The following is a 26,688-nucleotide window of genomic DNA, read 5'->3' as shown; positions in this document are numbered from 1 at the left end:
TTAGGGTATATAGTATATATCTTTATTATAGTTTATCTTTACCTCATGTTGGAATCTTACAACTGTATACTTCCATTTCTCCTGGTCTTTGTGCTATTGTTGTTAGCATACTTATATATTTGTTATAAATCTCACAATGCATTGTAATTTGCCTTTTTTTGGCTTTAAGCAGTCAATTATTTTTTGCAGTCATTTAAAAAATTAGAAAAATTATTTGTATTTACATGTATATTTACCATTTTTGGTTCTCTTTATACCTTTGTTTAGATCTAGGTTTCCATCTTCTATTATTTTCTTTCTTTGTGAAGGACTCCCATAAGCATTTTTAATGACAAAGGTCCACTGGTGATGAATTCTTTCAGTTTCTGTGTGTCTGAAAACATATTTGTTTTGCATTTTTATTTAATACGTTGAAGATATTACTCCACTCCCTTTAACTTCAGATGCCTTTCTCTCCACTTCAGCCACTTACCCCCAGGACCACACCTTGAAATCTGTCATTTCTTTGTGCTTTGGAGAAATATTTATTGAGCATTCTTTTGCTGGGCACTTTCCTGTATTCTGGATACAACAATAAACAAAATATACAAGGTTGCTGTTCTCATGAAACTTACACTCAGTGTATGTATATACATACACAAACACACACACATTCTTATATGAAACAATAAATGTTAGTATTAGGGCTGTCAATGGTAAAACATAGCATGGTCTACCCCGATGGGAGATTCTGATTGCCCAGGGTATCTTCTTAAGATATAACTTCTACAATGAGATTTTAAAAAATTAATAGCAATTAGTAAAGTGAAGTGCTTGAGGAAGGGAAAGCAGGACATATAGTGGAGGAGAATCAGCTTGTCTGTAGGCCCAGAGCAAAAAGCAAACGCAGTGCCTTCATGAGTGAGGAAAAGGGTTGAGGCAGGGGGAGAGAAAGGGAAAGAGAAAGAAGAGGAGAGAAAGAGGGAGAGGAAATGGAGCAGTAAGGTGTGAATCAGATAGATCAAGCTACCAGGGTCTCAGGGAATGCTAAGAATTTTATTTTATCTTTTAAAATATAAATTTATTTATTTTAATTGGAGGTTAATCACTTTACAATATTGTATTGGTTTTGCCATACATCAACATGTATCCGCCACAGGTATACACGTGTTCCCTATCCTGAACCCCCTTCCTCCTCCCTCCCCATACCATCCCTCTGGGTCGTCTCAGTGCACCAGCCCCAAGCAAAGAATTTTAGACTTTTTTAAAAAAGGGAAACCAGAAAGCATTATAAGATTTGAGGCAGGACAGTAATATGATTCAGATTTGTATTTTCAGAACATCTCTGGCTATAGAGAGTGAATTTGGTGTGGAGTAAACAGGGATGGAGGGGCAGGATGGATAAGGTTGAGAGACTGATTAGGAAGCCCACAGTGTCAGTCTGGGAGAAAGATTGTGGTGACATGGGTTGCAACAATGGCTGGATGATAGCACTCTTTAGGGGTAGAACCTAAACGAATTTAGGTTGGATGCATGGGCTGGGGAAGAAAGTAGAGTCCAGATGGTGCCCAGGTTTGTAATTAAGTGGCTAGTGTTTACCATTTCCTGGGAACACAGGAGGAAAAACATTGTTGGGGAAAAGGTTTAGTTTGGGATTATCGAAATGAATTGCATAGGAGATGGCAGTACTATCTCTGGCAAGGCTCCTATTGAATTTCTTTTCAAACCATGTGAGTTTACTTTTATTCTTATCATTTTTCTAAGGCAAACTAACATTCTTAACCTTGTGTCTCTTGAAAAAGAGATTTATTAATCTTAATGGAAGGTTATTTAATGTGGCAGGAATATATATTAGCCAGGAGGGTCCCAGTTTTGGGTGATTTCAAATTCTCAGTATGCCCATTATTTTGTATCTTCTGCCACTTCCTGCATAGTTGTGTCCATATATAAGTGGTTAAAAACATGGAATCGGAAGCCAGATGGGCTAGGTTGAATTCCATCTCTGACAACAGGTTGTGAAACCTTAGTTTAACTGTCAAATAAGAATAACATGGGTACTTTCCTGATGTTATTAGAACTGAAGTTATTTCTCAAAAAGCATTTAGAAGGCTTGAGAACCACAACCAGAAGTGGTTTATGCACTGATTGTTCCTGAGTAACATAGAAGTCAGATTCTGAAAATTTTAAAGAGAACTTAAAAATATTTTTTTTTATTGGAATATAGTTGGTTAACAATGCTATGTTAGTTTTAGGTGTACAGCAAGTGAATCTGTTCAGTTCAGTCGTTCAGTCGCGTCCGACTCTTTGAGACCCCATGAACTGCAGCATACCAGGGCTCCCTGTTTGTCACCAATACCTGGAGTCCACCCAAACCCGTGTCCATTGAGTCAGTGATGCCACCTTCTCAATCTCTGTCGTCCCCTTCTCCTCCTGCTCTCAATCTTTCCGGGCATCAGGGTCTTTTCAAATAAGTCAGCTCTTCACATCAGGTGGCCAAAGTATTGGAGTTTCAGCTTCAACATCAGTCCTTCCAATGATTATTCAGGCCTGATTTCCTTTAGGATTGAAAGGTTGGATCTCCTTGCAGTCCAAGGGACTCTCAAGAGTCTTCTCCAACACCACAGTTCAAAACCAGCAATTCTTCGGTGCTCAGCTTTCTTTATAGTCCAACTCTCATATCCATACATGACCACTGAAAAAACCATAGCCTTGACTAGACGGACCTTTGTTGGCAAAGTAATGTCTCTGCTTTTCAATATGCTGTCTAGGTTGGTCATAACTTTCCTTCCAAGGAGTAAGCGTCTTTTAATTTCATGGCTGCAGTCACCATCTGCAGTGATTTTGGAGCACCCCAAAATATAGTCAGCCACTGTTTCCACTGTTTCCCCATCTATTTCCAATGAAGTGATGGGACCAGATGCTATGATCTTAGTTCTCTAAATGTTGAGCTTTAAGCCAACTTTTGCACTCTTCTTTTTCACTTTCATCAAGAGGCTGTTTAGTTCTTCTTCACTTTCTGCCATAAGAGTGGTGTCATCTGCATATCTGATGTTATTGATATTTCTCCCAGCAATCTTGACTCCAGCTTATGCTTCCTCCAGCCCAGCGTTTCTCATGATGTACTCTGCATAGAAGTTAAATAAGCAGGATGACAATATATAGCCTTGATGTACTTCTTTCCCGATTTGGAACCAGTCTGTTGTTCCATGTCCAGTTCTGACTGTTGCTTCCTGACCTGCATACAGGTTTCTCAAGAGGCAGGTCAGGTGGTCTGGTATTCCCATCTCTTTCAGAATTTTCCAGATTTTATTGTGATTTACACAGTGAAATGCTTTGGCATAGTCAATAAAGCTAAAATAGATGTTTTTCTGTAACATTAGTTACTCCTATTGAAGCTATTTTACCTTTATAAAAAGCATTTAAAAATGTATCAAAATATGGAAGAAAGATGCATACAAACAGATCATTTTATTCCTAATCTATTTTTTTAATTTTAATTTTAATTTAATTTAATTTTTTTTTTAAAATTTTAAAATCTTTAATTTTTACATGTGTTCCCAAACATGAACCCCCTCCCACCTCCCTCCCCATAACATCTCTCTGGGTCATCCCCATGCACCAGCCCCAAGCATGCTGCATCCTGCGTCAGACATAGACTGGCGATTCAATTCTTACATGATAGTATACACGTTAGAATGCCATTCTCCCAAATCATCCCACCCTCTCCCTCTCCCTCTGAGTCCAAAAGTCCATTATACACATCTGTGTCTTTTTTCCTGTCTTGCATACAGGGTTGTCATTGCCATCTTCCTAAATTCCATATATATGTGTTAGTATACTGTATTGGTGTTTTTCTTTCTGGCTTACTTCACACTGTATAATCGGCTCCATTTTCATCCATCTCATCAGAACTGATTCAAATGAATTCTTTTTTACAGCTGAGTAATACTCCATTGTGTATATGTACCACAGCTTTCTTATCCATTCATCTGCTGATGGACATCTAGGTTGTTTCCATGTCCTGGCTATTATAAACAGTGCTGCGATGAACATTGGGGTACATGTGTCTCTTTCAATTCTGGTTTCCTCGGTGTGTATGCCCAGAAGTGGGATTGCTGGGTCATAAGGTAGTTTTATTTGCAATTTTTAAGGAATCTCCACACTGTTCTCCATAGTGGCTGTACTAGTTTGCATTCCCACCAACAGTGTAGGAGGGTTCCCTTTTCTCCACACCCTCTCCAGCATTTATTGCTTGCAGATTTTTGGATCGCAGCCATTCTGACTGGTGTGAAGTGGTACCTCATTGTGGTTTTGATTTGCATTTCTCTAATAATGAGTGATGTTGAGCATCTCTGGAAAGGGGCAATTGCAGACCCGGAGAGACTTTACTTACCTAATCCTAATCTATTTTAATGAAAGTTAATGAGAGAAGTTTAAGGGCATATTTTGATACTTTGAGGGGTTTTATCTATAAGGAGGGGATGAAGTTTTAATTAGTAACCTAATAAATATTTGAAAAATACAAAGAATATTCCACTTCATAGGATTAATGTGTGATGAACAAATCCAACAAGGATAAAAACAGATATCATAATCAAGTTCTGGAAAGGAAAGAAAATGAAGTTGCTCAGTCATTATCAACTCTTTGTGACCCCATGGACTATAACCTACCAGCCTCCTCCATCCATGGGATTTTCCAGGCAAGTGTACTGGAGTGGGCTGCCATTTCTTCTCCAGGGGATCTTCCCGACACAGGGATCAAACCCAGGTCTCCTGCATTGCAGGCAGATGCTTTAAAGTTCTGGAAGGAATATGTTATTTGAGATTTGCAGAAGTGAAGAAAGCATTGCGAATTATTCTGTTTTTACTGAAACTACTTTGGTATTAATCCATTTCTCCAGATATTTGTCCATTTATTGTGCTATCAGTTCAGTTCAGTCGCTCAGTTGTGTCTGACTCTCTGCAACCCCATGAATCGCAGCATGCCAGGCATCCCTGTCAATTACCGACTCCCAGAGTTCACTCAAACTCACATCCATCGAGTCAGTGGTGCCATCCAGCCATCTCATCCTCTGTCATCCCCTTCTCCTCCTGCCCCCAATCCCTCCCAGCATCACAGTCTTTTCCAGTGAGTCAACTCTTTGCATGCGGTGGCCAAGGACTGGAGTTTCAGCTTTAGCATCATTCCTTCAAAAGAAATCCCAGGATTGATCTCCTTCAGAATGGATTGGTTGGATCTGCATACAGTCCAAGGGACTCTCAAGAGTCTTCTCCAACACCACAGTTCAAAAGCATCAATTCTTCAGTGCTCAGCCTTCTTTACAGTCCAATTCTCACATCCATACATGACCACAGGAAAAACCACAGCCTTGACTAGACGGACCTTAATCGGCAAAGTAATGTCTCTGCTTTTGAATATGCTATCTAGGTTGGTGATAACTTTTCTTTCAAGGAGTAAGCGTCTTTTAATTTCATGGCTGCAATCACCATCTGCAGTGATTTTCGAAACCCCAAAACTAAAGTCTGACACTGTTTCTACTGTTTCCCCATCTATTTCCCATGAAGTGATGGGACCGGATGCCATGATCTTCGTTTTCTGAACGTTGAGCTTTAAGCCAACTTTTTCACTCTCCACGTTCACTTTCATCAAGAGGCTCTTTAGTTCCTCTTCACTTTCTGCCATAAGGGTGGTGTCATCTGCATATCTGAGTGATTGATATTTCTCCCAGCAATCTTGATTCCAGCTTGTGCTTCTTCCAGCCCAGCATTTCTCATGTACTCTGCATAGAAGTTAAATAAGCAGGGTGACAATACACAGCCTTGATGGACTCCTTTTCCTATTTGAAACCAGTCTGTTGTTCCACATCCAGCTCTAACTGTTGCTTCCTGACCTGCATACAGATTTCTCAAGAGGCAGGTCAGGTGGTCTGGTATTCCCGTCTCTCTCAGAATTTTCCACAGTTGATTGTGATCCACACAGTCAAAGGCTTTGGCATAGTCAATAAAGCAGAAATAGATGTTTTTCTGGAACTCTCTTGCTTTTTCCATGATCCAGCGGATGTTGGCAATTTGATCTCTGGTTCCTCTGCCTTTTCTAAAACCAGCTTGAACATCAGGAAGTTCACAGTTCACGTATTCCCGAAGCCTGGCTTGGAGAATTTTGAGCATTACTTTACTAGCATGTGAGATGAGTGCAATTATGAGGTAGTTTGAGCATTCTTTGGCATTGCCTTTCTTTGGGATTGGAATGAAAACTGACCTTTTCCAGTCCTGTGGCCACTGCTGAGTTTTCCAAATTTGCTGGCATATTGAGTACAGCATTTTCACAGCATCATCTTTCAGGATTTGAAATAGCTCCACTGGAATTCCATCACCTCCACTAGCTTTGTTCGTAGTGATGCTTTCTAAGGCCCACTTGACTTCACATTCCAGGATGTCTGGCTCTAGATGAGTGATCACACCATCGTGATTATCTGGGTCATGAAGATCTTTTTTGTACAGTTCTTCTGTGTATTCTTGCCACCTGTTCTTAATATCTTCTGCTTCGGTTGGGTCCATACCATTTCTGTCCTTTATTGAGCCCATCTTTGCATGAAATGTTCCCTTGGTATCTCTAATTTTCTTGAAGAGATCTCTAGTCTTTCCCATTCTGTTCTTTTCCTCTATTTCTTTGCATTGATCGCTGAAGAAGACTTTCTTATCTCTTCTTGCTATTCTTTGGAACTCTGCATTCAGATGCTTATATCTTTCTTTCTCTCTTTTGTTTTTCATCTCTCTTCTTTTCACAGCTTTTTGTAAGGCTTCCCCAGACAGCCATTTTGCTTTTTTGCATTTCTTTTCCATGGGGATGGTCTTGATCCCTGTCTCCTGTACAGTGTCACAAACCTCCATTCATAGTTCATCAGGCACTCTATCTATCAGATCTAGGCCCTTAAATCTATTTCTCACTTCCACTGTATAATCATAAGGGATTTGATTTAGGTCATACCTGAATGGTCTAGCGCTTTTCCCTACTTTCTTCAATTTAAGTCTGAATTTGGTAATAAGGAGTTCATGATCTGAGCCACAGTCAGCTCCTGGTCTTGTTTTTGTTGACCGTATAGAGCTTCTCCATCTTTGGCTGCAAAGAATATAATCACTCTGATTTTGGTGTTGACCATCTGGTGATGTCCATGTGTAGAGTCTTCTCTTGTGTTGTTGGAAGAGAGTGTTTGCTATGACCAGTGCATTTACTTGGCAAAACTCTATTAGTCTTAGTCCTGCTTCCTTCTGTATTCCAAGGCCAAATTTGCCAGTTACTCCAGGTGTTTCTTAACTTCCTACTTTTGCATTCCCGTCCCCTATAATGAAAAGGACATTGTCTTTTGGGTGTTAGTTCTAAAAGGTCTTGTAAATCTTCATAGAATTGTTCAACTTCAGCTTCTTCAGCGTTACTGGTTGGGGCATAGACTTGGATAACTGTGATATTGAATGCTTTGCCTTGGAAACAAACAGAGATCATTCTGTCATTTTTGAGATTGCATCCAAGTACTGCATTTCGAACTCTTTTGTTGACCATGGTGGCTACTCCATTTTTTCTGAGGAATTCCTGCCGGCAGCAGTAGATATAATGATCATCTGAGTTAAATTCACCCATTCCAGTCCATTTTAGTTCGCTGATTCCTAGAATGTTGATGTTAACTCTTGCCATCTCTTGTTTGACCACTTCCAATTTGCCTTGATTCATGGACCTGACATTCCAGGTTCCTATGCAATATTGCTCTTTACAGCATCGGACCTTGCTTCTATCACCAGTCACAGCCACAACTGGGGTTTGGTTTTGCTTTGGCTCCATCCCTTCATTCTTTCTGGAGTTATTTCTCTACTGGTCTCCAGTAGCATATTGGGCACCTACTGACCTGGGGAGTTCCTCTTTCTTTATCCTATCATTTTGCCTTTTCATACTGTTCATGGGGTTCTCAAGGCAAGAATACTGAAGTGGTTTGCCATTCCCTTCTCCAGTGGACCACATTCTATCAGACTTCCCTACGATGACCCCCACAGGCATGGCTTAGTTTCATTGAGTTACACTAGGCTGTGGTCCTAGTGTGATTAGAGTGACTAGTTTTATGTGAGTATGGTTTCAGTGTGTCTTCCCTCTGATGCCCTTTTGCAACACCTACCATCTTACTTGGGTTTCTCTTACCTTGGGCGTGGGGTATATCTTCATGGCTGCTCCAGCAAAGCACAGGCGCTGCTCCTTACCTTGGACGAAGGGTATCTCCTCACCGATGCCCTTCCTGACCTTCAAGTGGGATAGCTCTTCTAGGCCCTCCTGTGCCCGTGCAGCCACCGCTCCTTGGACGTGGGGTGGCTCCTCCCTGCCACCCCTGACCTCAGCCGCAGGGTAGCTCCTCTCAGCCGCCGCCCCTGACCTCGGACGTGGGATAGCTCCTCTAAGCCCTTCCTGCGCTGTCGCAGCCTGGCACTCTCAGCCACTGCCCCGACCTTGGTCATGGGGTAACTCCTTGGCCGCTACCCTTTGGGCATGGGGTCCTCCTGGCTTCTGCCCCTGACCTTGGACGTGGGGTAGCTCTTCTCCGCCACTGTTTCATTGTGCCGGTCGCAGCTGCCTGCGCTCAGTGTGCCAGTATAGTACAGTGTTAATATTTCTCTTTACAACTGCAATTACTATAGTCGTGCTCTGGGAAAACCTATTAAAATATGTTCTTAATTAATTTGCATGTCTATAATTCTATTTCTAAGGGTTCATTAAAACTGATTTGTTCATTTGTATATTTTCAACTCATTAATGTTATATAAATGATTTTTCTTTTATTATTTATCAGTTAATAGAAAAATATTTTAGATTATAAAAGTACCCCCAAATTATAAAGGCAAATTTATGGAATTAGGTAAGAGCATTAATTTACCATAATAACCTGAGGTGCCAATTGTTAATTTCCAAACTATTACATTTATGTGTTCTGGAGTCAAGTGATATTTGATAGGTTTATACATATAAATATTGTTTGTAAATGTTTATGCTAATCATTTTCAGATTCTTATTTAGATATAATAGTATTAGTGATTGGCTCCTATTTTCCTCTTGGTCCTTGCTCTCAAAATGGTAGACTAAGTTTCTGGGGGAAACATGAAGGGAAGGGGAAGGCCTAGTGGGAAGATTTTTTCTGTAGGTACAGAGAGATGAAAGGTAGACCCTGAGTCCAGCCTTCTTGGAACAGGCTAAGAGAACTAGAGAACTCATGGAGGTTTTCTATAATTATCACTACTTTTCTGCAAGTCTAACCAGCCCCAGGACTCAGAATCATCCTCATCTAGACCAAAACCTGGAAAAAACAGTGTTAACAGGTGACACCAAACTGAAGCCAGCAATGGATGGATTTGAATCCCTTAGACCCCACCTCCCAACTCACTGACAAGTTTTGCTCTGTTCCTTTTATTAATTTAGACACAAAGAGACACTACACCTGACAAGGTTGAGTTATTTTGAGTCCTACTTATTTTGTTTATTTTATATAAAAACAATGTGTGTATGAGAAAAATATATATGACCACTATAAAAGTTGAGGGAAAAGGACTCTCTTGAGAAAGCAATAGGATTTCTTAGCAGTGATAAGAGCTTTTTGAATTCTTACAAAGCAAAAGGGTCAAAATTTCATGAATTTTTAAAAAGAAGGCCAGCATGCTCTCCTATAATATCAAACTATATGTTATATTTAATTACAATTTTGCCTTTTTTAGTACTTCCTGCCTCTGGCATGTTATTACCTCTAAGAATATTCTGGAACATAAAACTTATTTGGGGCTTGAACTCAGAGTGGATTTCTAGGACAGTGTGATTGCCTCACTCTTGGGGTTAGGGACTCCTGGAAGAACCATCTAGCTATAGTGTGTGCCTAGTCACTCTTATTTAGGCTTTTTCTAGAAGTAAAATTAGTGGGTGTTTTAGGCATCTTCCAAAAGATACCTGGTGCCTACACAGAGTTAAGAACAGGACTTGGGTACGGCCATTAGTGACATAAAATAATTTTCCTAAAGCTCATGAAGTGAAATCACCTGGTTTCTGTCCATTTATCTCAGATAAATGAAAAATTAATTACCCTGCACTAAGTTAAATGATAAGAAAAGAATGCTCCATTTCATAATCCAGTTGACAGTCTCATGATAACAGAGAGAATCTATAAAAGGTTAGAGCTTCTTATACATTGAAATTTTCAGCCTAGTGTATCATGAAGGTGCTGACTGGTTAGCTAGTGAAATCATGTCTTTGTTTCAAGATTTTCTTACAACTTTCTACTCTTACAAAGTTAATTTAATTCCAGCTTTAATTATATATATTCCCCATATATAGTTCATGGGTAATTGTTAACAAAGAGTTATATTTGGAATTCAGAAACTAATTTTCCTAAATGAACTTGTACACTTTTCTTATACCTGAACATGAGTTTAGGGAGGCATCAGAAACCTTGCTAATTCAAGTGTGGTCTGTGGACCAACAGCATTGACATCACCTGGGAGCTTGTTAGAAATGCAGAACCTCAGGCTCCATCTCAGACCTAGTGAATCAGAAACTCTGGAGATGTGACTCAGCAGTCTTTGCTTTAACAAGGCCTCTAGATGATTCTGACACGCCAAAGTGTAAGAATCTTTGCTTTAGGGGACAGGTATCTTTCATTGCTATCTTCCACATGCTAGCACTGACTTTCTTCCCTGGAGTATGCTCCTGTGACTTGGGACCTACAAACTTGAATCTTTGGTTAAAAAGTATATATGATCAATATTCTTCTTCCTTACTTATATATGTGTCCATTACAATTCCCCATGTTGAGGTGGTTTGGAATGATAAAATACAGAATTTTGCATTAGGTTGGGAATCTTGCAATGAGAAAATAAAATAAAATAAGAGAGAACATTATGATGTGACAGATGATTACAGTGACTTTTTTCCCCAGAAGTAATTAATATTTTACTCTGAACATCATTTTCCTCCTCAGTGAGAAATTTTGATTCTGCCCACAATTGCTTTTAGCTGATTGTACCACACTGAAAAAAAAAAAAAAAGCCTGGAGAAAATTTCAGTAACCATTAGAATAAGAGCAACAAAGATATTTTGTTTGGAGAAATGGAAGTGTTTCAGGTGTTCAGGTGGAAGGAAATCAGGGAAGAAGAAAAGATGGTGAAGAAAGCAATTTGGTCAAAGTATTTTTTCTTTTATGGCAAAATGACAGCAGTCCACACACCCTTGAATCTTTAATTACCAAATCATAAATAACAGAGTTTTTGTTTTATAATTTGGGCATTGCTTTTTCCTATTCATTACCTCCAAAGTGGCCATTTCCTTATGCATCCCTTAGGTTTCAAAGGAATTTATCATTATAGTCCCAAACACGATTCTTTCTAATTCTTAAAATCTACTTTTCTTTTTTTAAAGTTATCTTCTTTGAGGAAGATTCCTCACCTCCCTAAATTCCCACAGGTAAGTCAGATGAACTGCTATAATAAAGACTTGCTCTCTTCTTTTAGTCTCCCTCCCCACAAGACTAGCTATTTAGTGCTCTCTTAAATGAATTTTGAAATATTATATACTGTTGTTTGCATTTCAAACAGTTTCAATATACAGGATCTTATTACCTATAATAATCTAAATTCCCACTATGTTTTTTTTTTTCCTTCAGAGATTTCCACACCTACTTTTAAGAAAAAACAAGTTTTAGACAACACTTATAATTTAAGGGAACAAACAAGTACTTAAATAAATTTCCAAATAGTTTCAACCATCTTCTAAGTTATCACTTTCTTGACACATTCTTAGTGAGGTAAGAAAAAGTATTTCAGATAACTTAGAGTTGCTGCAAGTGGCTGTTGTTAGAGCAGAAGTTTCTGAGTGGTTTTCTCTTTGGCCTTGACAGCTCAATAAAATACTAGAGGTTTGACAGATTTTAGCTGCTATTAGAAAACAATATAACCAATATGTTCCATGGTTAGAACACATTAAATTAAATTCTCATCATGTTATCTTTGGCAGCTGTTCATGAACTGATTAAAAATTCCTTGATATTTCTTTAAAACAATATCTGATAACTCTTCCTTCTAGACCAACAGTAATTTTTCTTATCTTGCTTGTTTTAATGGCCAAACCTACACACAATGTTTTTTTTATTTATGTACTTAGTCAGTATATTACTCATATGTTTTTTCCAACTTATGAAGAAAATGATTTTTATGAAACATACATGTGGTACTTAAACATTAATAAATAGAAAAAAACTGATAATGCTGCTCAATGAGTAGATAGATCCAAGAAATTTTAGTACTATTATGCTATGTTTTAACAAACTTGTTTAGACCAAGCCAAGCTACAATATTCTGTTTTTTAAGCAGAGAAATCCCACAGCTGAGTCTATCATGTTAACTTACTTTTTTAGGTTGAATAAGCTTCTCTAGTTTAACTGAATCCCTTTCTCCCAAGGTTTTCTCATTTTCTGTCCATTTTTCATGTTGCCACGTGGTTATCAGCGAAACATATTGCTCCAGTTCTCTGTTTTGAAAGTGTTTCTGGTTTCCATTGCCAGCAGGATAAAATCATAATAATCTTACTATCATAGAATGTAAATTTCTTCACGGGTTAGTCCTAATGTTCCAACATCATTCATTTTTCTACTTCTTCTACTCATTTCTTCCATGTTCTAGCCACATGTGACTTCTTGCTGGCCTCTGAATGGCCTGACACATTCATGAGTTTGTTTCATGCGGTATGACCTTCCAGGAAACTCTCTTCCTTAGGGCCTGCAACACTCCCATAATGCCCTGGGGTTAACACAGGGCGATCCTATATCACCTATGTCTCAAATAAACCAAAGTCTCTGGTCTTCCATGCTTTTCTGGAAACAGAGTGGGATAGTATACAGTGTGTACAAATCTCCTGAATAAAGTATTTTTATTTAAAAATCATGTTGTCTGTACTTTGTATAAATGAATAGGTAACAATTTTTGCCTCAGAACAGAATATGAGATAAGGGAATTATAATTGGAAAGCCCTTGGGCTAATAATTTTTACTCTGCTGAAAGCAATAAAAATAGTCATAGCACCTCTGTCTGTCCCTTTTCATCTCAGAATGGTGACTCATGGTCTCACTGGCCCAGCTGTGGGTAGTGGATGACCCCTCTGCTCATTACAGAGTGAGTGAAACCAGTTCCAGGGCTTTGCACTACTTGGGCACTTAAGAATCCATCTTTGGATGAGAGCAGAGGTAAAGCAGATTAATATCTGGATAGTGCCAGAAATGGCAAGCCACTCCAGTACTCTTGCCTGGAAAATCCCATGGATGGAGGAGCGTAGTAGGCTACAGTCCATGGAGTCGCAAAGAGTTGGATACGACTGAGCGACTCCACTTCAGTGCTTCCTTCCATATTTGATAGGAAGTTAAGGAAGTCTAAGTCTTTAGTAGCTAAACACTACTCTGCAGTTTTCTTATCAAAAGCATCACAGAACAACATTGGCTAAAGAGACGAAGAATTTCAGTTTTGCAGAACCAAGCATACATTCTATCTATTCCCTTTGGATCAGTTCAGTTAAGTCGCTCAGTTGTGTCCGACTCTTTGTGACCCCAGGAATCACAGCACATCAGGCATCCCTGTCCATCACCAACTCCTGGAGTTCACTCAGACTTACATCCATCAAGTCAGTGATGCCATCCAGCCATCTCATCCTCCGTCGTCCCCTTCTCCTCCTGCCCCCTATCAGAGTCTTTTCCAATGAGTCAACTCTTCGCATGAGGTGGCCGGAGTGCTGGAGTTTCAGCTTCGGCATCATTCCCTCCAAAGAAATCCCAGGGCTGATCTCCTTCAGAATTGACTGGTTGGATCTCATTGCAGTCCAAGGGACTCTCAAGAGTCTTCTCCAACACCACAGTTCAAAAGCATCAATTCTTCGGCGCTCAGCCTTCTTCACAGTCCAACTCTCACATCTATACATGATCACAGGAAAAACCATAGCCTTGACTAGATGGACCTTTGTTGGCAAAGTAGTGTCTCTGCTTTTGAATATGCTATCTATGTTGGTCATAACTTTCCTTCCAAGGAGTAAGCGTCTTTTAATTTCATGGCTGCAGTCACTGTCTGCAGTGTATAGAATTAATGATTTCCTGTTTTCTGCCTGATCACTCATCCCCTTTGAAGTTTCCTGATTCTCCTTCCCTGATCCCATCCTCAGGGAGAACACCTCTCTACTGAACTACGCTCTGGAATCTCTCTTGTGTGTAATTCTTTTTGAGAGGTTTCATATTGGGTATGCTGTTACTACTTTTTCATGTATCTCCCACACTAGCCTGTGTTTTATCTGCCTTGGTATCTTTGGCATCTAGTATGGTGCTTGGCCTATAGTGAGTATTAGTGAGTGTGTTAGTCACTCAGTCATGTCCGACTCTTTGCGACCGCATGGACTGTAGCCCACCAGGCTCCTCTGTCCATGGAATTCTCCAGCAAGAATACTGGGGTGGGTTGCCATTTCCTTCTCTAGGGGATTTTCCCAACCCAGGGACCAAAACTGGATCTCCCTCATTAGAGGCAGATTCTTTACCATCTGAACCACCAGGGAAGTCCATATGAGGTATTGTTGTTTTTTATAGTAAATAAGTAATAAATATTAAGTGAATGAAGGGTATGGCTAAAATGAAAAAAGAAATAAGTTAATCTATCTTTGAATTCTGCTGTGTTGTTAAAGTTTCCCTATTGCATTTCACAGGTAAAGCAAAGAAAATTTCACTTTATGTAATTTATTTCAATTTTATACTGATTGAATGCCTTAGAAGGTACTATGATAAGTGTTTTAAGAGACACACAGACAGATATTTAAGTCCCCAATTAATTCCAAAAGCATTTCTAGTACATACTTTTTAAAAGTAGTAGTAGTGACTGAATACATCTGAGTTGAATGAAATATTTCTTGAATATTTTCGCAATGACTGGGTAAGTTGGCAATCCCATTTATCCATTTAACAAACATTTATTGAGTACCAGCTATGGGCCAGGCTTGGTAGTTGGGTAACAAAGAAGACACCATCAAACACATTCTCTGTTCATGGAAATTACAAATTACAATTTAGTGTGTGAGAACAATTAAATAAATACAGAAATAATTGTTTAGAGAGTTTTTTCAAGTGCTAGGAAGAAAAGTGTCAAATATAATAATTATATTTTTCAACTTTGGAAAATTTAGAAATTGGTTGTCTCAAAATATAAAGAAAAGCATTTAGAAGTTTATTCCAGGTACTTTAAAATCTTAGCAAACACTGTATGATCAGAATCTTTTGGTTATCTTTAACTATATTAATAAATGAAGTACTTTTATGGTATAATTTTAATCATGGGAATGAGTTAACTTACTTCCTAATGAAATTTTTATTCATGATATTTGTAGGAGAAGCAGAAAATCATATGTATGTATGTGGGAACTCATATTTTTATCAACATCCAGAAGAGAATAGCTGTACATTCCTAGCAAATCAGCAGTTTCCCTGTCATATCTGTCATGAAATGAAATGACTTTCATTTCATTTTTAATGTTGTTTTCTTGTAATGACAAGAATATTGAACTGAAACCCTGTAAAAGAATTTTACTATGTTTTAAAATCTGTTGAAAAAATTGGAACTGAAACCTTGTTGATGTGTTAACATTAATGCAGAGTGTCTAGAAGTAGGTATCCATTTATTTATTCATGTAAATGTTCTAATCAGTCACACTCAAGAGAAAATGGGTGAAAGTAACAGAATACTCATTAGGGCCAATTATATTAATAGCCATTTGACCTAAATTTCATAGACTTGCTAATTTTTTGAGTACTTACTAGTTTTCCTAACTGAATCAGCATTTATGCTCTCTTAATAAAAAGACCCCCAGAAGATCTATGTCTGAAATTTAGAAAATATTTGGAAGGGAAGGTGATATTTGCATTCTATATTAGTTAGCATTTTGGGGCACATCCATTTTTTATTATAATAGTAGTTTGTATGAGCTGAGTGTCACCAACCTTCATTCATTCAGCAAATGCTGATTGATCGCCCATTATGTGCCAAGTTCTGTTCTTGGCATTGTATGTATATATCTGTTCTATGAATCTGAGAAAATAATACACACTGTCATCAACCATCAGATCTGATGTCCTGACATTGGTTCAGGCTCTTTTCTTCATGTGCTTCGGTTCGGGAGAAGTTTGCAATAAGACAGTAGAATGGATATTTAGGTTCTTATTCTGGATTTGATTTAAAACTAAAAAAAGCTTTTAATATATATTATCTGAATTAGATAAATCTCTGTCTTGGGAATACAACCCAAACTAGCTTTTGCTTTCTTCTGGGTTAGCTCTGTTCTTAGAATGACTTTCTCCATAATGTAGCAAAGAGACCTCTCAGCAACTCCAGGCTTACTTTGTTCTTGGTTGGTTGGTTTGTTTTTTTCAGCTGATGATTATCCTTTTCTTCCATATCAGTTCCCCAAAACACACTGATGGACTCTGCCTGGGCCATGTAAAACCCTGGACCAATGGGTTCTGATAGGTCAACTCAGATCTTGTTCCCACCCCTGGGAAGAGAAAGGTAAACTGAAAATATTAACAGCTTTTACAGAATCATATGAAGTGAGGAAAGGTCAGTATGCTAGTGGGAAGAAAAGATGTTATTTCCAAAAGAAGGACTAGAAGATGCTGGCAGACTCAGATGGTAAAACGTCTGTCTACAATGTGGGAGACCCGGGTTCAGTCCCTGGGTTGGGAAGATCTCCTGGAGAAGGAAATGGCAATCCACTTCAGTACTATTGCCTGGAAAATCCCATGGGCAGAGGAGCCTGGTAGGCTACAGTCCATGGGGTCGCAAAGAGTCAGACACGACTGAGCAACTTCACTTCACCACAAATATATATAAAACTTAATTGTTTTTGTGACTTTAAAAAAAATAAACCTTCTAAATCTATTAGAAGTGATCTAGAATGTTATGTCACTTTGCAGAATAAATTTGTCCAAAGAGTATAAAATCAGGAAATTCTAAGGTATATTAGAAATCATCTCTATTCAAAAGATCAAATACCTTTTCTTCTTTGTTGGATGACTATGCATTTTAGAAAGATACTCTTCTTATCTTTGACAGATGTATTCTTGAGTAATTTTAAATTTTGATATAATTTCAAAATTATAAAAATGTTACAAGAGTAGTACAAGGAACTCTTAGACTATTGCCTATATACATTTTACCCTGATTCATTAATTATTTACATTGTGTATCATTTACTTTATTATTCTCCCTCTCTCTTCCTTTTTCTGAACTTTTGGAGAGTCCATTGGAGACACTATGATACTTTACCTTTAAAAACTTCATTATTTTCTGTGACAAGAGCATTGTCCCACATAATCTCAATATAGATATCAAAACTCAGGAAACTTATCACTGATAAAATACTATTACATAATTTAGAGTTCATACATATTCAAATTTTGTAAATTGTCCCCAAATCATGACTATTACTCATAGTTCAGGGCCAATGCAGGCACATGCAATATACTGTTTTCTTGTTTCTTTTGTCTCCTTTAATCTAGAAGAATCTCTCAAACTTTGTTTATATTGACCTTGTTATTTTTTTAAAAAGTGTAAGCTAGTTATTTGAAAGAATATTCTTCAATTTGGATTTGGCTCATGTTTTCATGATTCAGTTCAGTTCAGTTCATTTACTCAGTTGTATCTGACTCTTTGCGACCCCATGAATTGCAGCACACCAGGCCTCCCTGTCTATCACCAACTCCTGGAGTTCACTCAAACTCACGTCCATCGAGTCAGTGATGCCATCCAGCCATCTCATCCTCTGTCGTCCCCTTCTCCTCCTGCCCCCAATCCCTCCCAGCATCAGAGTCTTTTCCAATGAGTCAACTCTTCGCGTGAGGTGGCCAAAGTACTGGAGTTTCAGCTTTAGCATCATTCCTTCCAAAGAACACCCAGGACTGATCCTTAGAATGATTAGACTTAAGCTATACATTTTTGGCAGGAATAGCACAAAAGTGATATTCTTTCCTTCTCAGTATGTTCATGATGCTGTTTTGTCCCAGTATTAATGATATTGCACACACATACACATATACCTGCATCTATGTTTATCTAGTTACGTTAAAAAATCTGAGTTTATCCTGTTACCAATACCAATACTTTCATTTGCTCAGCATACACCTTCCCTGTTTTGTTTTGTTTTGTTTTGAGTTTATATGACATGCAGAATACCTTATTGTCACTCTGGAGAGTTTAGGAAGACTAGGAGGAAATATCTGTATCAGGAAGTCAAGTCTTACTAATCTGATCAACTTCTTTCATTCGGTGATGAAAAACATGATTTATGAAAAATCAACATTCAGTTATTAAAGAAACCCAGAGAAGGCTTGTTGTATAAACTGAGTGCTTAATGTTCCTAAAAAAACAAAACTCATGGGGTGTAGATGAGTTTTCTTAATCCTCATCTGATTATGGGAAGGTGTGCTTGTGGTTAGGCTTCTGAAGCTGATAATGTTGTTATACTAGAGGCATGTTCAGAGAAGGCGATGGCACCCCACTCCAGCACTCTTGCCTGGAAAATCCTATGGGTGGAGGAGCCTGGTGGGCTGCCGTCCATTGGGTCACACAGAGTTGGACACGACTGAAGTGACTTCACTTTCACTTTTCACTTTCATGCATTGGAAGAAGAAATGGCAACCCACTCCAGTGTTCTTGCCTGGAGAATCCCAGGGACGGGGGAGCCTGGTGGGCTGCCGTCCATGGGGTCGCACAGAGTTGGACACGACTGAAGCGACTTAGCAGCAGCAGCAGCAGAGGCGTGTTGACTCTTCAAACGTGATCTAGGAAGATGTTAGAACAGATGAGGCTGGTCTGTTAAAAAACAAACGAACAATGAAATACTAGATTGTAGAAGACATTAACTTCATGAGATAGCCATGAAATTATAATTATAGGGAAAAATCTCTAAGACCGAATTTATGATAGAATGTTTTCTATGTTATGTTCCTGTTTTCTATATTATATTCCATTAAATCTAATGTTCCTCACTATTAAATGTAACTTTCTTCAACCTGTAAAGTATCAGTGGTATTCAAAGTTTTTAGTTCTTTTACTTTAATATTAATCAAAAACCTTGTCTTCTGTGTCAATCACATAGCATGTGCCATAGATTTTATAGATGACTTTTGATTCAGATGATTAAGAGGAATTCAGCTTCTTCCTTTTCTACTCCCTAGACTATCTTTGGTGAAGAGAAGCTGTCAGGCAGTGTTCTAAAATTATGAGATAAAGGTGATATTATTTCATTATGAAGCAGAGATATTCACATGTACACTGTATTTGTGGCATGCTTCACTATTTTATAGTGAGAATTACTTTTCTTAAAAACAACAAAAGCTAAACTTTTAACTATTGATAAAAGGCAGTCTTTATTTCAACTTAGACTTATTAGCCCCTGAACAATAAACATTATATCTTATTAATGATAAGAAGGCGAGAGTCAACTATTTTACTGACTTGTTTATTGTCTTATAACAACATTCTGTGCTCTGAGAAAATAAAGATAATGTGTACCTATTGTGTCCCGGAAAAAAAATTCTTAGTTTTATGCATATTAGCTCATTTAATCCTCCTGAAATACCTGTGTGAGGTAGATACTAATATTATAATTTTCAGATGTGAAACAGAGGTTTAACTACTTTACAAAGTCACAGTGCTAGAAAAGTCAGAGCTGAGACTTGAACACAGGGAATCTGCCTTGTGAGTCACTTGTCATAACAAATTACCTCTTCAGTTACTAATTAGATTAATTTATTCCTGCAAAAGTTTTATACTGTAATTTAAATAATATGTAATTTAGATGTTTTCAGATACTATTTTAATAATAATAATTTGAAAATTTATATCATCATGCATAATCTTTACAACAACAATTTGTTAATTTTTCTTAAATTTGTTTTAGGGGTTTGAAAGTACAAACTGCACAAATAGATTTAAATGCCTTTTCACTATTAAGGATAAAATGGTAGTTTGTTAGTTGATATTGGCTTTTAATGTATCCTGTTTAACCCTGAAGGAACATTAGTACATTAGATTTGTGCCTAATTAAAGGAAGAGAATTTTATGAGTATAACTACTGTACTGTTATTTTTATAAAATAATGAAATTTGAATCATAACTCTGGAGTGTCTCAGTTGGCACATATGTTCCCTGGCAAAGGAAAGATTAAACTTACATTGGTTTCTAAATTGCTGAAGACCAATTATTTTGCTGATGATATTCATTTACATTCTTCCGAGTGTGAAAAAGTACTTTAATTTATTTGTAATTGATGACAAAATTACTCTAGAGGCTTGTATAGAAGAATGAAAAGGTGTCTTCTTTTGGTTTGAAGGCAAGGGTGATGCATATTTCGGCACTGTCCTATCTAATTAGATAACTCATTTAAGATTTATGCTGTTAAATGTCTTCATAGTTCCATTTTATGTGAATGGAGACACAGTGTAGTGTAGTGGAACAAGTATTAGATTAGTCCAAGTTCCCAACCATTAGACACAGAGTTTTAAATAAAGTCATTTAACATCTGAGTCGTGGTTTCCTCATTGTCTCAGTTTCCTCATTTGTAAAATAGGGCTAATAATGCCCTCCTCCTACCTTATCTAGTTGTGAGGACTGACTGAAACATTGTACACAAAATTATTTTTAAGCATTTTCTGACTTGTTAAACGTACCATCATTGTCTTCACTAATGAAGGCAGAAAGCCATAAAATTTAGTTTAGCTTTATTAAACATTACAGTTGATTCTTCAATAAACAGGGGTAGCAGGATGGCAATGTACAGCCTTGACATACTCCTTTCCCAATTTTGAACCAGTCTGTTTTCCATGTCTGGTTCTAACTGTTGCTTCTTGATCTGCATATGGGTTTCTCAGGACACAGTTAAGGTGGTCTGGTATTCCCGTCTTTGTAAGAATTTTCAAGTTTGTTGTGATCCATACAGTCAAAGGCTTTGGCATAGTCAATAAAGCAAAAAGATATGCTTTTCTGGAACTCTCTTGCTTTTTCCAAGATCCAGTGGATGTTGGCAATTTGATCTCTGGTTCCTCTGCCTTTTCTAAAACTAGATTGAACATCTGGAAGTTCACGATTCACGTATTGCTGAAGCCTGGCTTTAGTGTGTAGCCAATAAAACAGATTTTTTTTCCCCCTGGAATTCCCTTGCTTTTTCTATAATCCAACAGATGTTGATCTGTAGTTTCTCTGCCTTTTTAAAATCCACTTTGAACATTTGGAAGTTCTCAGTTCACATGCTACTAAAGCCTAGCTTGAAGGATTTTGAGCATAACATTATTAGCATGTGACATGAGCAGAATTTTACCATAATGTGGATATTATTTAGCATTGCCTTTCTTTGGGATGGGAATGAAAATTGACTTCTTTCAGTCCTGTGGCCACTGCTATTTTCCAAATTGCTGACATATTGAGTGCAGCATTTGAACAGCATCATCGTTTACTACAATCCAATTTGCAGAACATTTTCATCACCCCTAAAATGAACTTCTATGTCCATTTGTAGTTATTGTCTGTAGCTACAGTATGATGTTGGAGATGCCAAGAGAACATTTCATGCAAAGATAGGCACAAGAAAGGACAAAAATAGCAAAGACCTAACAGAAGCAGAAGAGATTAAGAAGAGGTGGCAATAATATACAGAACTGTACAAAAAAGCTCTTAATGACCCAGATAACCATGATGTGTGTTGACTTACCTAAAGCCAGACATCCTGGAGTATGAAGTCAAGTGGGCCTTAGAAAGCATTTTACGAATAAGGCTAGAGCAGGTGATGGAATTTCAGTGGAGCTATTACAAATCCTAGAAGATGATGCTGTTAAAGTGTGGCGCTCAGTATGCCAGAAAATTTGGAAAATTTCACAGTGGCCACAGCACTGGTAAAGGTCAGCTTTCATTCCAATCCCAATGAAAGGCAATGCCAAAGAATTTTCCAATTACTGCACAGTTGCACTCATTTCGCATGCTATCAAGATTATTTTCAAAATCCTTCAAGCTAGACTTCAGCAGTATATGAACTGAGAACTTCAAGATGTACAATCTATATTTAGAAAAGGGAGAGGAACCAGAGATCAAATTGCCAACATCTGCTGGATCACAGAAAAAGCAAGGAAATTTTAAAAAAAATTTTGCTTCTGCTTCATTGACTGCGCTAAAGCCTTTGACTATGTGGAGCACAGCAGCAAACTGGGGAATACTTTTTAAAAGATAGGACTACCAGACCACATGACCTGCCTCCTGAGAAATGTGTATGCAGGTCAAGAAGCAATAGTTAGAAGTGGACATGGAACAACAGACTGGTTCCAAATCAGGAAAGAAGTACATCAAGGCTGCATATTGTCACCGTGCTTATTTATCTTATATGCAGAGTACATTGTGTGAAATACTGGACTGGATGACTCACAACAACATTGTCAGGAGAACTATCATCAACTTCAGATATGCAGATAATACCACTTTAATGGCAGAAAGTGAAGAGGAACTGAAAAGCCTGTTGATGAAGGTGAAGGAGGAGAGTGAAAAAGCAGACTTAAAACTCAACATTCAAAAAATGAAGATTATGGCATCCAGTCCTATCACTTCATGGTGAATAAGTGGGGAAAAAGTGGAAAGAGTGTCAGATTTCATTTTCTTGGGCTCTAAAATCACTGCAGATGGTGACTGAAACCATGAAATTAAAAGACACTTACTCCTTGGAAGAATAGCTGTGAAAACCTGGACAGTGTATTAAAAAGCAGTGACATCACTTTGCCGACAAAAGTCCATATACTCAAAGCTATGATTTTTCCAGTAGTCATGTACGGATGTGAGAGTTGGACCATAAAGAAGGCTGAGTGCCGAGGAATTGATGGTTTTGAACTGTGGTGCTGGAGAAGACTCTTGAGAGTCCCTTGGAGTGCAAGGCGATCAATTCGGTCAGTCATAAAGAAAATCAAACCTGAATATTCATTGGAAGGACTGATGCTGAAGCTGAAGCTTTGATATTTTGGCCACCTGATGTGAAGAACCGGCTCATTGGAAAAGACCCTGATGCTGGGAAAGATTGAAGGCAAGAAGAGAAGGGGACAACACAGGATGAGGTGGTTGGACGGCATCACTCATCATCTCATCCTCTGTCCTCCCCTTCTACTCCTGCCTTCAATCTTTTCCAGCATCAGGGTCTTTTCCAATGAGTTGGCTCTTCGCTTCAGGTGGACAAAGTATTATAGTTTCAGCTTCAGCATCAGTCCTTCCAATGAATATTCAGGACTGATTTCCTTTAGAATGGACTGGTTGGATCTCCTTGCAGTCCAAGGGACTCTCAAGAGTCTTCTCCAACACCACAGTTCAAAAGCACCAATTCTTCAGCACTCAACTTTCCTTATAGTCCACCTCTTATATCCATACATGACTACTGGAAAAACCATAGCTTTGATTAGATGGACCTTTGTTGGCAAAGTGACGTCTTTGCTTTATAATATGCTGTCTAGGCTGGTCAGAGCTTTTCTTTCAAGAAGCAAGTCTTTTTTTTTTTTTTTTTTTTCAGTTTTTTTTTTTTAATTTTAAAATCTTTAATTCTTACATGCATTCCCAAACATGAACCCCTGTCACCTGTTTCCATTCTTTTCCATATGTGTGATATTATCTTCTCCCTTTGAGTCCAAAAGTCCGTTATAGACATCTGTCTCTTTCTGTCTTGCATAAGGGTCGTCATTGCCATCTTCCTAAATTCCATATATATGTGTTAGTATACTGTATTGGTGCTTTTCTGCTTCTTCACTCTGTATTTCCTCCAGTTTCATCCATGTATCATAACTGATTAAATGAAGCAGGGCTGACAATACTCCATTGTGTATATGTACTTTCCATGTCCACTTTAACTTGCTTCTTGCATACATTTCTCAGGTTGCAGGTGGGATATGGTCATGGTAGTTCTACAATTTTAAGAATTTTCCACACAATAGTGGCTGTTGGTGTATTCAATAAAGCTGAAATAGATGTTTTTCTGGAACTCTTGTACATTTTAATATTGATAATTCCTGACTTTGTACTATCCATTATGATGTCACTGTTTTTACCATGTATGACCACAAGTAATTCGTATTTTTGTTTTATTTTTTTAATATTTTCAATATTTGTGTTGGCCTAGGAATGATTTATGTGAAAATTTTATATCTGAAACAAACATGACACTTAGTAGTCCAGAGCCATATTATTAGCTAAACTCTCACAGTTTAGGATGTTAATAAAGAGTTAAATGACCGTTTCTTAATTTATTTGTAAATTTGTTTTTTAAATCTGAAATTCTTTTCTAAGTGATTGAAATTTAGCCTCTGTGCTTTAGTGTGAAAGAAAAGTCCAATAAAATTAAATCCCAATAGTACCCTTTGGAGTATTATATTTCACATTACTGATAGCACATTGGTAAGTAATAATGTGGTATAAATGCTTATGCCGATTGCACATATGCAATAAATTTAACTTGTTTGTGTGCGTAACTTTGGGGTTATTTAAAAATATTTGAGTGGTATATTATTTATTAGAATTTAAACCTTTTTGTCTCTTGCAAATAATCCTTTGTTTGATAGCCAAATAAAATCATATGATCTTAATATCATCTTTTCCCTTAACTGTTCATTCCATTGATGTTAGGATGTGCTCTTTATAGGGGGACAGGATTTTATATCTAGAACCGCTTTCCTGTGAATTGTTCTTTTTGTTATTCTTATGATCAACACAAGATGCCACAATAAATGTATCTATAAGCTTATTTCTGATTTTTAGTTATTTGTGAAATTTGTTAAAAGTAAACCTGTTTAAAATATGAGAGAATTATTTTTCATACCTTGTCATGGTACAGAAGATTTGTGGGTGATGAAATAGATTTTTAGACATGGGACCAAATTAGTTATAAATGATAAGTACTCATAACAGTTAAAATTCTTATTCATGTCTTGAAAGTTTTGGTGTATGCATTCAGAGTTTATTTGACATAGAGGATTTTAGTCAGGATATAAGCTCTACTTTTTTCAACTTTGTAGTAAATGCAGACCACATGAATGTACATTTGATCACAGGCACTATAGTAAATGTTATGTGAGATACATCTGAAACAATCTGTTATCACGATCCTTATAGTTATTTAGGAGGTATGATAGTTATCAGAGACATAAGACAAACTTTGGTAGGTGCTCTAATGGAGGAAGAGATTCTCTGTAGTTGACAGGATCAGGGAAGCCACCAGAAATGACATAATATGTTAGTTGGCCTTGAAGATCACATACACTTTTAATAAGAAATGATAGAAGGTGTTCCAGTTGGACAAAACCTTAGGGAAGAAGCTATAAGTGTGTAAAAAGATAAAGTATTAAGCATGTTTGGATCACAGGATAGGAAACTGTGTTGAAAAAGTTGGAAAGAGTCAGAGAATGGAGGACCTTCAATGCCTTAGCCAAGAACTGCAATTTTATGTAATTATCAATAAAATGATTTAAGATTTTAATCAGAGTCTAGGCAGTTGAGTGTAGCAATTGTGTGTTGACATGTTTAATGAAAAATACTGATAAGATTCTATGAAAGTAATAATAATGTTTTAAAATTTGACCATAAGTGATATTTTTTACTCTTTAATAATTCAGAAACATTAATTTCTCATACTTGTAATAAAACACAATAAAATTATATAGCTGGGAGGATAATTTTATGAAGATGATGATTATAATACTATACTAGTGATAGTATCTATAAAATTTTAAGTAAAATGCTGGAAATATTTAATATTATATTTTTTATATTCTCTTGAATAGTCTCATATCAAATAAATTACATATTTAAACATGTAACTCTATTTCTCTAGGTTCAAATTGAGTTTGAACTTTGTGTCTTCTTAGACACGTATTTTATTTCCTTTCTGAATAACTGATGTTTACGAGTTAATGTTGGTATTTAACTTTAGATAACTTTCTGATTTTTTTAACACAGTAATAGTCTTAAAAATTCACTTACTTATCTCCCTTTCTCTCCATGTGTGCATATATATATGTATGATATATACACATGAAGTTTGGGATCATGGAAAGGTCTCTGAAATGAAAACTAAGACGGGTGGTGCTGCCATTAGACTAGACGTAGCCTGAAAGCCTGTGTTTTCTTGTTTGCAAAATAGAGAAATAATATGATATGTATAGATGTTGGGGAATTAAGTTGGATAATGGATTTAATGTAAATGTTGAAAAATCTTAACTATTATTGCTAATGTAATTTTATCATTTAGAATCTATGTTGTAATCTGAAAATATTTTCTGCTCTTCAGATTCCCAAAATTGTTCCATCATGGTTCTGTCTAGTTCTGTTTGCATTCTTCCAAAATAGATATCACTGTGATATGTTCACCTAGCTTTACGTGTAAGTGCTGGATCTAAATTTTTTACCATTTTCTTGCCTGCTGCTGTCAGCACCATAGGGTTGCTATTTTGTATTAACACAGTGAATGGATTTATGAGAACAATTACTTCTGTGTTGCTTATATTAGAGTTGGTTATCTCAATTGTTACTTAGTGGGGAGTATATCCCCTGTCATCATCTGGCTCCTGGTCCACAGCTTTAAATTACTTGAAGGAGAAAATGATTATA

The 26,688-nt window shown here is 37.3% G+C and overlaps 1 protein-coding gene across 9 annotated transcripts in view; it reads left to right on the top strand.

The window, feature by feature from the left end:
• The window catches only part of CTNNA3 (catenin alpha 3), a 1,860,557-nt gene that overhangs the window by 263,251 nt on the left and 1,570,618 nt on the right, over positions 1–26,688 (top strand). For 3 of the 9 annotated variants that reach the window (XM_060406827.1, XM_060406826.1, XM_060406828.1), the window contains exon 6: positions 11,414–11,458. The exons of the other annotated variants lie outside the window; for them this stretch is intronic. In XM_060406827.1, the coding sequence (XP_060262810.1) occupies positions 11,414–11,458 (45 nt within the window). The remainder of the gene's footprint in view (positions 1–11,413; positions 11,459–26,688) is intronic. 9 annotated transcript variants of the gene reach the window in all.

This window comes from Ovis aries, chromosome 25 (assembly GCF_016772045.2).
Source record: "Ovis aries strain OAR_USU_Benz2616 breed Rambouillet chromosome 25, ARS-UI_Ramb_v3.0, whole genome shotgun sequence".
Lineage (NCBI taxonomy): Eukaryota > Metazoa > Chordata > Mammalia > Artiodactyla > Bovidae > Ovis > Ovis aries.
This window is presented reverse-complemented; position numbering and strand designations above follow the sequence as displayed.